Source organism: Musa acuminata, chromosome BXJ1-11, assembly GCF_036884655.1.
Source record: "Musa acuminata AAA Group cultivar baxijiao chromosome BXJ1-11, Cavendish_Baxijiao_AAA, whole genome shotgun sequence".
NCBI classification, from domain to species: Eukaryota; Viridiplantae; Streptophyta; class Magnoliopsida; order Zingiberales; family Musaceae; genus Musa; species Musa acuminata.
In genome coordinates, this window is record NC_088337.1 from 28,627,244 (window position 1) to 28,639,736 (window position 12,493).

Consider the following 12,493-nt stretch of genomic DNA (forward strand, 5'->3'; position numbering starts at 1 on the left):
AGAACTCAAACAGGCCATGCATGAAATGAAACCTGAGGACCTTTTCTCAAGTTCAATGAGCTACCATGTCTGGGCTTTACATTTAATTAAGCAAAAAGAAGCAGCAGGAATCTTGTGAAGCTTTATGCCCTAAACCACCAGCATCCATGAGGCACCCACCAAGGTATGTCTTCTCATGCCAAAATGTGCCGAGTGTGCTCTTCGACTGGCACTGGATTAATCCTTCGAGATCGCCAATGGATGGGAGGAAGGATCGGGATTCCCCTCATGCATTTATTTACCCATTGATTGGACATGATTCTTGTGCTCACAGCACAAAAGAGAGGGATGGAATGAGATGGGACTCCAAAAGAGCTTGTGCAGCCCAACGCTCTGTAGCTTTCTTTTACGTTCGTCACACAGTCGATGAATCAGAAAGGTGTCTTTGGAGGGACTCGAAGGCTCAGTTGCAACTGCTCTGACATACGAGACTAAATATAGAAAGTTAAGATTATTTATTTATTTATTTATGTCGATGAATTTCGTAATTAAGCATCGCGTTCAATTAAGTAAAAATGTAGAATTTATAGTCCGTATCTATCGAATTATGTTATTATGATGATAAGATCTAAAAAATGATACATTTGAAAAAGCACGAAAACATGGTCTGTAGAAACCGACCAATAGAGGAGAAGGATGGTGATGTGTAAAGATGCCACCACCAATCGCTTGCAGATCGAAGGAGCTCTTATAAATGACGAAGCTGCGTTCATGGAGATGTCGTTGTTTACGGCAAGTCGACAGAGAAAGAGCGGAGCCCGAGCTCAGTGGTGCAACAACCTCGAAGCTAGTCTAAACTAGTGGGAGGTTGTGTGCAAGAATGGTGCGCGGCAAAGTGCAGCTGAGGCGCATCGAGAACCCCGTCCACCGGCAGGTCACCTTCTGCAAGCGCCGGGCAGGATTGCTGAAGAAGGCGAGGGAGCTCTCGGTGCTGTGCGACGCCGACATTGGCATCATCATCTTCTCTGCGCATGGCAAGCTGTACGAACTGGCCACCAAGGGGTAACCACACCAACGCCCTCATTCTGCACTCCTCAATACTTCATGCATTTATGGTGTTTGCTTCAAGTGCTTACTGAGTTGCTGTTCTGCAATCATCTCAAGGACCATGGAAGGTCTGATCGAGAGGTACAAAATGACATCTGAAGAACCTCAACCTGCATCTGCTGATGTGAATCCACCACAGGTTAGTTCCTTCCTTCAATCTCTCAGCACCTGCTTAGAATATTATCGATGAATAGATTTTGTCTCATCTGTTCGCTTGGATCATACTTGGAAGTTTTCGGTTGAGTGGGATCGATGAAGCAACTACTGATGCTTCAATCTTGATGATTGTTCATTTCTTTGTGGTAGAATTGATAGAAATTGGCATCTTTACATAATGTCACTTTCATGGAAGGCATGGCTCCATGAAAGGCACATTGCATGATGCTCCAAGGGGAAAGGTTTGCGGTCTGCTGAACTTTGGAAAGTCTGAGAATAACTAAAGCCACCACCATCTGGAAGATGCAGCACCAGTTGATCAGCTTAGGTCATTGACTTTAAGATGCCTGGAGCAGTATGATCTTAGCAAAGCATCTAATTCATCCTCTGCTGTCCTAATTATCTAAATAGAATGGCATGTGTGTGCTTCACTCCGTTGCCCCAGTTTGTCATTTTTCAGTTCAAGAATCTTGACGAGCGTCAAAAGAAGGTCCATAAACTCTTCAAATATTCCCAAAATCCTTCATCTTGGAAACGAGGCTTTCCAACAAATTGATCAAGAAACACTCGTTAATAAGTTTAGCATGTGCACATACATAATTACTTTGGATAGTAGATTACTGTTTAAACATATAGACTAATTCATATTGGACAACTTATGTTGCAGAGTGATATGGATCTTTGTTGATTAGACATAGCTTGAGAAAAGATATGTCATCCTTTGAATAAAAACATATCAGATACATGTTTTCCTTCTATCAAAAATCATGACTCTTGCTTGTGAGGCTGTGAAATAGAAGAATAACCCTATCTCTGCTGAAACTTTATAGGACACGAGTTGCACATATCCATCTTAATTTAACTTATCTCGTTCAAGATTATATACCTTCTTTTTAAAGTTCTCCTAAAAAGTTATATAAACTTTTAATTCTCGAGTTTCATACACTGTAGCTTGGTTTTAAGACCACTGAGTTTCTCCTATTGTTGGTGTCTTCACGCTATGTCCTGGGAGTCAGTACGACTTGGTTCAGTCCTGATCATACGAGGGCATCCACGTGGATGTCCGAGGTGGTAATGGAAGGATGCGGTTGGGTTGGGGTTGACACCTCCTGGACCGACCCGAGATGAGACTTGAGCTCTCACTTCAGTGCTGCCATCCTGCACAGAAGGTCGATGTCGGGAGAGGGATCCCCGACTCAACCCCACCGAAGCTCAAGTTAGACTGAGGTGGGTTTAAGGGTGTTTTCAATGTCTGAGGTCCAATCCCCCGGCGCAGACCAGGGGGTCAATATTTATACTTGTCGTAGGGAGTCGGTCATATTCAGGTTGTTAATGGTCTTCGATGCTCCGAGTGGTCAGTACATATTCTCCGAGCACGGGTCGACCTGTATTGTTCCATGCTCCACGGTGCCGTCTTGTACGACCTCGGGTGGCGTGGGCATGGTCACATATCACCACAAGGATGCTGCATCCCTTCAAGTTCGTACCCGCGCGCGTGCCTCCTCGGAACCGAGGCACGCTGCCAACTCTGAGGCACCATGTTAACTTCAAGATGCCACACCAACTCTAAGATGGATGTCGATCGTTGTCGCATGGGCGATACTAGAATATTCCATATCATTTTCTTCCCCCCACAAAGACATGCCCTCAGTTCCTCATAGGGGGCTCGGGGTATGTCTTTTGTGTTGTGGTTGATTGGGGTCCCTGCGTTTCGGCTGGATCTACAGTGCCTTCAGGTGCAGGAGATTTGCTGTGGTAGGCCCTTTACATCTAAGGTGGTTTGTCTTCATTTCTTTGGCTTGCTATAGTAGGTCATCTGTTCTTCCGAGCTATGTGACTCGGGTGCATGTTTACCGCGATTGGTCTTCCAACCAATGTGCCCAGCTCGGGCACACATTCGCCATTATGGGTCTTCTGGCTAAGGTACATGAATTGGGCTCTGCTTGGCCAAGGTGCACAATTCGAGCTTTGTTTGGCCGAGGTGTATGACTCGGGCTCTACTTGGTGGAGGTGCATGATTCGGGCTCTGTTTGGCCGAGGTGCACAACTCGGGCTCTGTTTAGTCGAGGTGCATGACTTGAGCTCTACTTGGCCAAGGTGTATGGCTGGGGCTCTGCTTGGCCGAGGTGCATGAGTTAGGCACACGTCCGTCATAGCGGGTCTTCTGGCCGAGATACACGACTCAGGCTCTGCTTGGTCAAAGTGCACGACTCGGGCACTGTTTGGCCGATATGCACGACTTGGGCTCTGCTTGGCCGAGGTGCAAGATTCGAGCTCTGTTCAGCTGAGATGCATGACTCGGGCACACGTTTACCATAGCGGATCTTCTAGCCGAGGCACACAACTTGGGCACAAACCCGCGTAGCGGGTTTTGCATGATCAAGGTGAGTTGAGGCAGTTGGGCGAGGTGCACCTTTAGATTTTCGAAAGCTTCCTCACATTTAGGGGTCCATACAAAGTCACTGGAGTGTTTCAGAGCTCGAAAGAAGGGGAGGCACTTATTGCCCGACCGAGATAGGAATTGGTTGAGCGCTCTTAGTCTTTTGATAATAAGGCGTTGAACTTCCTTGACCCCCCTTTGGTGGATGATGAAGCCGAGAAACTTGCTGGAACCGACCCCGAAGACACACTTTGAAGGATTCAGCCGCATGTTGAATTTCCTGAGCATTTGGAACATCTCGGCTAGGTTGGCCAAATGGGTGTCAGCCACTTTACTTTTGATGATCATGTCATCGACATACACCTCCATGTTTCTCCCGATTTGGTGCTTGAACATTTTATTGACCATCTTTTGGTATATGGCTCCGGTATTTTTCAAGCCGAAGGACATGACCTTGTAGCAATATACTCTTCGGTCAATGATAAAGGCAATGTGTTCTTGGTCTTGGGGGGCTATTTGGATTTGGTTGTAACCTGAGAAGGCATTCATAAATGTGAGAAGTTTATGTCCCGAGGTGGCGTCTACTAGTTGATCTATCCCTGGAAGGGGATAACAGTCCTTCGAACATACCTGGTTGATATCGGTGTAATCAACACACATCCTCCAGCTTCCATTAGGCTTTCTGATAAGTACTACATTGGATAGCCATTGAGGATAGTTCATCTCGGTTATGAATCCCGCCTCCATTAGATGGTCCACCTTGTCACTAATTGCCTTCAGTCGGTCGGGAGCAAACTTTCGTGGTTTCTGCTTCATAAGATGTGCCTTAGGGAAGATGTTTAGCTGGTGCTATACGACCTTAGGGTCGATTCTTGGCATGTCCTTCGGGGACCAGGCGAACACATCAGCGTTCTTTATAAGGAAGTTGATGAGTTGGACCTAGTCTTTCTTCGGAAATGCAAACCCGATCTCGACGGCCTTTTTAGGTCGGCTCTTGTTGAGGGGAACCTCTAGTACTTGCTCGGTCAGCTTTGGATGAGGTGGTGCTTTGGCTACATCTCAGGGGTCCTCTAGGGGTAGCTCGGGTTTCCATTTTTTTGGCAGTGTGTGACTGTTGTTGGATAGCATTGCCTTGACTCATAAGGATCGCTCCTCACCTCTCCGATTCCTGCTCGGATCGAGAACTTGATTGCTCAATGATAAGTGGAAATGACCATCCTCAGCTTATTAAGGGTCGGTCGGCCTAGGATCACGTTATACGCCAAAGGGAGATTGACCATCATAAACATGACCATTAAAGTTTTGTACCTTGGCTCCTCCCCAATGTTAATGAGCATAGTGGTGGTTCCAAGGGAAGAAATAGAATCCCTCATGAACCCAGTGAGTGCCGAGGTCATCGGGGTGAGATACTTATTGGTCAGGCTGAGCTTCTAGAAGGCATTGAGGTATAGCACGTCGGCGGAACTACCAATGTCCACCATCTCCCTCTTTACTCAAACGTTGGCAATTCTGACCGAGATCACTAAGGCATCATCGTAGTCAGGGTACTCGGCTTCTCCTGCCTCGAAGGTGATCTCGAGCCCATCCCTCACCTGGGATGCTTCTTGATAGTAGCTCAGGTGTAGGCTTTGCATCCCGACAAGCTATCCCCCTTGGATGTTGGACCATCAATCAGGGATTGAAATATCGTATCGTACCGAAGTTTCGACATTCTCTCGGTACGGTACGGTACTGTATATCAAGCGGTATATCGCTCGGTATACCGTTCAGTATATATATATATATATATATATATATATATATATATACAAGTTAAAAAAAATGTGCGACGTCGCTGCCTCTCTTTTCCCTAGGCGATGTTGTAGAAAACTGAGGCGACGTCGTATATATATATATATATAATTTTATTTATATATCTCTTTATTTATATATATTTATATACACAAGTTAAAAAAAAATGTGCGACGTCACCGCCTCTCTTTTCCCTAGGCGACGTTGTGGAAAAATGAGGCGACGTCGCCACTATATATATATATATATATATATATATATATATATATATATATATATATATATATATATATAATCTATTTATATATCTTCTTATTTATATATTTATATATATAAATTTTTAAAAAATATACGACATCGCCTCTCTCCTCCCCAAGCGGGGCGACATCGCAGAAAAACAAGGGGACATCACCTTTATATATTATTTATTTATTTATAAACAAATATTGTTAGGTAGCGAGCGGTCCATGTACCGGTACGTACCACTCGTATCGGACGGTATCATTTAAAACTGTATACCTTGCCGCCAATGATGACGTCAATCTGCTTCTCAACTAGGTTGTGGGGGCATATAGAGGGCTCTCGAGGCTTCCTGAGGTAGCGCCCGAGGTGCCTCCTACGAATGAGCTTCTCGATTTGGTTCTTCAGGTCTCGGCACTCGGTGTTATGGCCGTAGTCATGGTGGAACCTGCAATATTTAGATTGATCCCTGAACTCGTGTGGAGTCTTCAATGGGTTAGGCTCTCTTAAGAGCCCTTTCTCCCTAATTTAGAGAAAGATCTCTGTTCTAAATGAGTTAAGAGGTGGCAGAGGGGGCCTCGGGAGTGATGGCTCGGGTTGGTTGAGCCTTCTTTTAGGTGGCCTCGAGGATTGGCCCTGGGATTACTCCACGTGGGGCCTCTTGTGGGACTCCTCGTGCTTTTCTGCCACTAATGTCTTGGCAGCAATATAGTGGTTGGCTCGTTGGAGCATCTCGGGGATGATTGTTGGTGGCCTCTCGACCAATGACTAAAAGAACCTTAAAGGTCACAGGCCCATCATGAACGCCTGCATAACCAATAAGGGGTGGGTGTCTGGAACCCCTCGGATCTCAATGGCGAAAGCGGGCGACGAAGAGGGAGAGGGGTTTGTCCTCCTGTTTCAGCTCGAGGAGCACGGCCGTAGATGGTTTAGGCCACATGTTGGCCAAGAAGTAAAGCTCGAACTCCCTTGTGAGCTGGTCAAAAGATGAGACCGAGAACGACCTTAGTTGGTTGTACCACATCCAAGCTAAGCCTCCAAGGGTAGTAGGGAATGCCCTACACATTAGGGTGTCAAAGTGTCGTATAGGGCCATCTGGGCTCCGAAGGCAGTGATGTGCTCCGTTGGGTCGAAGCCACCATTATAGGCCTTAAACATTAGGAGGCGGAAGTTGAGGGGAATATGTTTGTCCTAGATTTCTTGGACGAAGGGGGACCCTGCCGAGGTGCTTTCCCCAAGTTCTTCTTTGGACTTATGGAATTCTCTCTAGACCTTGTCCAGGCCCCAATTTACAAACCATAATTGGGCCCAAAATGAGTCATTAGCCAAGTTGAACGATAGAGTGTCGAGCTTGAGGAAGGTCGAGGTAGCACATCTGGGCATGGGGGCACTGTGCTCTGTGGTTGGCCTCAGGTCTCCCGGTTGCTCCTTAGTTAATGGGTGAATGTTCGAAGCCAGGGGGGCTAGCCGACCGGGGCGGCATCATGAGGTGTAGGGGTGAGTGCAGGCTAGATCTCGAGTGATGACTCGAGAGAGGAGCCACCTGCTAAGCTAATTAGGTTATACGGGGTGCAATGGGCTATATTATCCCCACCAACACTTGCACTTGGTGGGTGAGGCTGAGGAACATCTTGGTAGAGATGATTAGCTACCCTGCTCCGGCCCTAGGAGGTGAGAGCCTTGGATTGTTGAACAAATGCAAATATCGACCCAATGTCTGAGCCAAGGCACTCCTATCCATGTGAGGGAGAGTGGGCAATTGCACCGTAAGTCTGAAGGTGGCGTGGGTGGCGAGTGCTTCCTCACTGGGGCGTTCGCTGAGATTGCTCGGTGGTGGCCGCTCTTGTGACATTGGACCCTTCTTTTAGCACCAAAAATATTGGTGTCTTCATGCCGTGTCCTAGGAGTCGGTACAGCTTGGTTCGGTCCCGATCATGCCAGGGCATCCACGTGGATGTTCGAGGTGGTGATGGAAGGATAAGGTCGGGTTGGGGTTTACGCCTCCTGGACTGACTCGAGATGAGACTTGAGCTCTCACTTCAACATTGCCTTCTTGCACAAAAGGTCAATGTTAGGAGGGGGATCCCCGACTCAACCCCATCGAAGCTCAAATTAGACTGAGGTGTGTTTGAGGGTGTTTTCAGTGTCCGAGGTCCAATCCCCTGGCGTAGACAAGGGGGTCAATATTTATACTTGAAATAGGAAGTCGGTCGTACTCAGGTTGTTAATGGTCTTCGATGCTCCGGGCAGTCGATATGTATTCTCCGGGCGCGAGTCGACTTGTATTGTTCTGTGTTGCACGGCGCCGTCTTGTATGACCTTGGGCGGCGCGGGCACAGTCGCATGTCACCACGAGGATGCTGCGTCCCTTCAAGTTCGTACTCGCACGTGTGCCTCCTTGGCACCAAGGCACACTGCCAACTCCGAGGCACCACATCAACTTCGAGATGCCATACTGACTCTGAGATGGCTGTCAACCGTTGTCGCGTGGGCGGTACCAGAATATTCCCTATCACCTATCTCATCTATCAAATTAAGATACTAGATGGATTGGCAAGGGTCAATAATTTATGGATTTGATCTATGCATAAGATTTGAATTATTCTGCGAGCTCAATGATTACAGAAAAGTTACAAATATAAATAAATGCAATCTATTTCATTTATCTGCTTAAGCTTTTACATGGATTGACAGAATTTAATAATTTAACACATTCAGTCCATGTTATTTCTCTTTACATATTGGTAATAAAAATTGCTAATAGGTGGGGATTTTTGTCGGATATCAGGCACACATTAGGTTAGAGATGGAAATATAAATTATGCTCCAAAAAGTTCCAGAAAGATGAAAAATACTTATAGAAATATAAAGTTTTTTGGAATTCAAATTTTCTAAATTTCATACCTATGTATAAAAATCCTCAGCATCATATTTCTTTTTTTCCTCCTTTAACTTGAAGAAGAATAGAATAGATATTATGTGAACTTGTGAAAGAAGTTCCCATTACAAATGAAAATTGTTGGTTAAGCTTCAAAAGAAAGAGAAGTAGACAAGAAGAAGCGTATTTCATATGTACCAGCTATGTTTTTCTAACTTCCTCTGTTTGAACATTGAAAAAGATGAGGTTCTAAGAACATTAGATCATATCATAAGGAAAAAAAATACCTTTGACAAGTTTATATCTTCTACTACAACCCTCTCTCATGGTTTAATATTGTCTTCATTTTACTAGGAATCTGAAAGAGAGATATCCATGTTGAAGCAAGAGATCAATCTCCTGCACAAGAGTCTGAGGTAATTTTACAGAAGTTATTCTATCTATGATCAAAATAGAATCATTAGCAATTTAACATATCAACGAAGAAGATTATATGTAAAAGAGGATGCATTTTCATGAGGTTACAATCTACTCTGCACTTCTGTAAGGAAAGAAAGACAGAATACAACTTACACTACTCCACATTTCTTTCCTATTATTTCATTTCGGTTTATAGGACTAACAGGAACTTCCTCTCTAGATTACATAGCAGCTGAAGATTCTCTCTCCTCCTGGATTCCTCTCTCTCTCTCTCTCTCTCTCTCTCTCACTCAGATCCTGCAAAGAGATGAAACTTGCAAAACATCTGATTTGTTTGACGTGAGAATTGTTTTTTTATAGAATGTCCTACGTTGGAGATGGACACCGAGATAGAGTGAGTCCATTTCCAGCTTAGCTCTCAATTGTCTTTATTTAACTTGTCATGGTATATTAGACTTATGTAATCCAAATTATATAAATATAATATACCATGATTAGACGTAAAATATGTAATATATATTCCCTAGATAATTAAAAATATTTTGAAATTTGAATTAATAAATTATGCTAGTTATTGACAAATCTTTACTCTTGAATGAATTCAAAATTCAATTCTAAATCAATTATGTAAAAGGAAATGTTATTCTGATTGAAATCATGGATTCAAACAATTTATAGGATTTGAACATTTGAATTCCAGTTCCAGTAAATTTCTAATTCCGGTACCAATTCCAATTCCAACAATGAACCATATACCACCTAAAACAATAAAGCAGCCACTGGATTGTAACAAAATCTACTGATGGATTCGATTTCATTTATATCTAACCCTAAAACCACTGATTTCACTTTCTAATACATGAATTCCATAGCTTTGGCTTGTCAGAAACTCCAGAAGTCTGTCTCATGAAGAGATCATTGCACAATTCTAGAACTAAACCTGAGAGGATTTATACACTTGTACTACTATGCACTTTGGTTTGCATAAATTGCAGGTACATGTTTGGAGAAGGAACTTCTGGGCATATGACACTGGAAGAGATGTATGCATTAGAAAGACACCTTGAGATTTGGATGGAACACATTCGCACCATGAAGGTAAGGAGGTTCCTCCTCCTGCATCACATGCTGACAGATGCAGAAAATAATAAAGATATCAGTAAATGTGAAATATGCTAAACTTCTGATAAGCTTGACACTGGATTGCAGATGCAGATCATGTTCCAAGAGATTCAGTCCCTGAAGAACAAGGTATTCCTTTTCCAGTTTGCATTCCATATATCATAGAAGCAAACACAACAACAAGTCATGGTGTCTCTACTACTGCTTCGAGTCAGCTATATAAATCTTTATCGTTTTGCAGGAAATTCAAATATTTTGTTTTCATGATTCCTCATAAAACTTTCTTATATCTTCCCTTATCGTTTTTTCCGAGGCTTATGCATCTATAGATCTTCTTCGAACATATCGACACCAACATAGAAAATGAATTATTGCATTTTCTTATCATGTTTTAGAAGATTGAGCCCTTCATTTTATCATATTAAATACAAAATGATTGCTAGAGATATGAATTCGCTTTTGCCTTGACTTATCAATCCATTACACAGGAGGGCATGCTGAGGGCCACAAACGAACTTCTTCAAGAGAAGGTAAGATAAATTATATGTCCCTCAGGATAAAAAGGATTGATTAGTATGAATTTTAAATTATTATTACGATTGTCATTATAATTAAATTCTGATGGTGCAGATTGTAGAGCAAAATGGGCATTTTGATGTAGCCCCAATGACAGTACAGCAAAATGGGCATTTTGATGTAGCCCCACTGACAGCTACTGACATCCCATACCCACTAACCATACAGAGTCAACTAAACAATTTTTGGGGGCCTGAACAGGGATTCTCCTTCTAATGGTAATAATGTTTGAGGGATCTATGAAACAACAAATAGTTTAGTCTCTGGTCTGTGTGCCATATAACTCTGCGTGTATGTGCCATTGTGTGGTAATGATCCCTCAACCAGTCACCAAAGTATATTGTATTGTTGTTGGTATCCCATGAATTCTGACTTGAAAGCTTGATGATGTCTTGCTTTGGTCTACATCTGTTGATAAAAAGCTTGACTTATGCGTGTAAAGATCAAGTATTCTTGTTGACTTTCTAGTGAAATCAAACATGCTTGTTTTGAAGAGCATTGTTTATGGTCTATTCATCCATCTGGATTTACCTGATCTCACATAGCTATAAAAACAGAGGCTGTGACAAAGATAATAATTCAAAAATCTTATCTGTGATGATTCTACTTGGTCTTGAATAAGCTTTCTTTCTTTGATTGATCAAAGAATGTGACAATATTCTGTGAACACCTTACAACTCTGCTAAACATCTTTTGGTTGCTACAGAAATAGGAAATATACCAAGGGAAATACAGATCAACAAGAAGGTGATCTAACATAAAACCTCAACATGAGAGATAATATTGTTCTAAAGTAAGATTGGCAATTGACTTCCAAAAAACAAAAAAAAAGCTTCACTAAGACGAAGCTAGAGTTAGATAACAGTCCTACAAATTAATGCCGTAATCTGAATTATCCTATATCTGAAGTTGAATTTGAATAACTAAATAGGTTCAATCAATCTATTTTACTTGAGGGGTTGGAGAACCAGATTTTACTAAAATAGAAAAAAGATTACTCCTCTTTCAAATGCGCCTTTTTCGGATCCAATTCAACATCGTAAAATTAAATCATACTTGACCACTTCAAAGCGAATAATTCCTTATAACTTAGAAAACTCATACTATCAATGACTACTATCAAACCTCATTAAGTATCAAATAAATAATTAATTAATTAAACCGATTACCTAATATCTAAACTTATAAAACTTCAAATTCATCCTAAATCCGATTAAAAAAAAGTTGCTATTGACTAATGAACGTTGATACGATGCAAAATTCACTGAGTTTCACATAAATATCCTCATAAAAATTTTGAATAGTATATTCACCATCGTAAATTCTACTATCTTTCATATATATCCCTTTCGTTAACTTACATCTAAAAAATAAATAAATATCCACTACTAAAATCCTATTTATAGTAAATATATTTAATATTTTAAAATATTTAAAAACTTCATATATATTATAAAAAATTCTTTATATTACATAAATGTACATGACGTTCGTACATGAATTTAAATCTGAAACTTACCACTTGTATAATAAATATTATACTAAATATTTATGTCAAGGATAGCTGAAAAGGATTATTATTGTCAATTTTGGTTTGGGCTTTGGATATCTCTGTTGCAGCTATACATATAAGTAACTTAAATTTAGACGCATATATACATAATTCCCTGATATATATACATATATACATATATATATATATATACATACATATATATATATATACATACATATATACATATACATACATATATATATATACATATATATATACATATACATATATATATACATATATATATATATATACACATATATATATATATATACATATACATATATAT

At 41.5% G+C, this 12,493-nt stretch overlaps 1 protein-coding gene across 1 annotated transcript; it reads left to right on the forward strand.

Annotated features, from left to right (window-relative positions):
- The first annotated feature begins 741 nt into the window (after positions 1-741).
- On the forward strand, positions 742-11,142 carry LOC103971865 (MADS-box transcription factor 26). The gene is made up of 7 exons (XM_009386008.3): positions 742-1,041; positions 1,144-1,225; positions 8,886-8,947; positions 9,947-10,049; positions 10,161-10,202; positions 10,562-10,603; positions 10,704-11,142. The coding sequence occupies exons 1-7, from the start codon at positions 860-862 to the stop codon at positions 10,863-10,865; spliced, it is 675 nt and encodes a 224-aa protein (XP_009384283.2). The 5' UTR covers positions 742-859; the 3' UTR covers positions 10,866-11,142.
- The last annotated feature ends 1,351 nt before the right edge of the window (positions 11,143-12,493 follow it).

Coding starts and splice junctions, on each gene's coding strand:
- LOC103971865 (XM_009386008.3), top strand. CDS start 860: ATGGTGCGCGGCAAAGTGCAGCTGAGGCGCATCGAGAACCCCGTCCAC. Junction 1,042..1,143: donor TACGAACTGGCCACCAAGGG/GTAACCACACCA, acceptor AATCATCTCAAG/GACCATGGAAGGTCTGATCG. Junction 10,604..10,703: donor ACGAACTTCTTCAAGAGAAG/GTAAGATAAATT, acceptor CTGATGGTGCAG/ATTGTAGAGCAAAATGGGCA.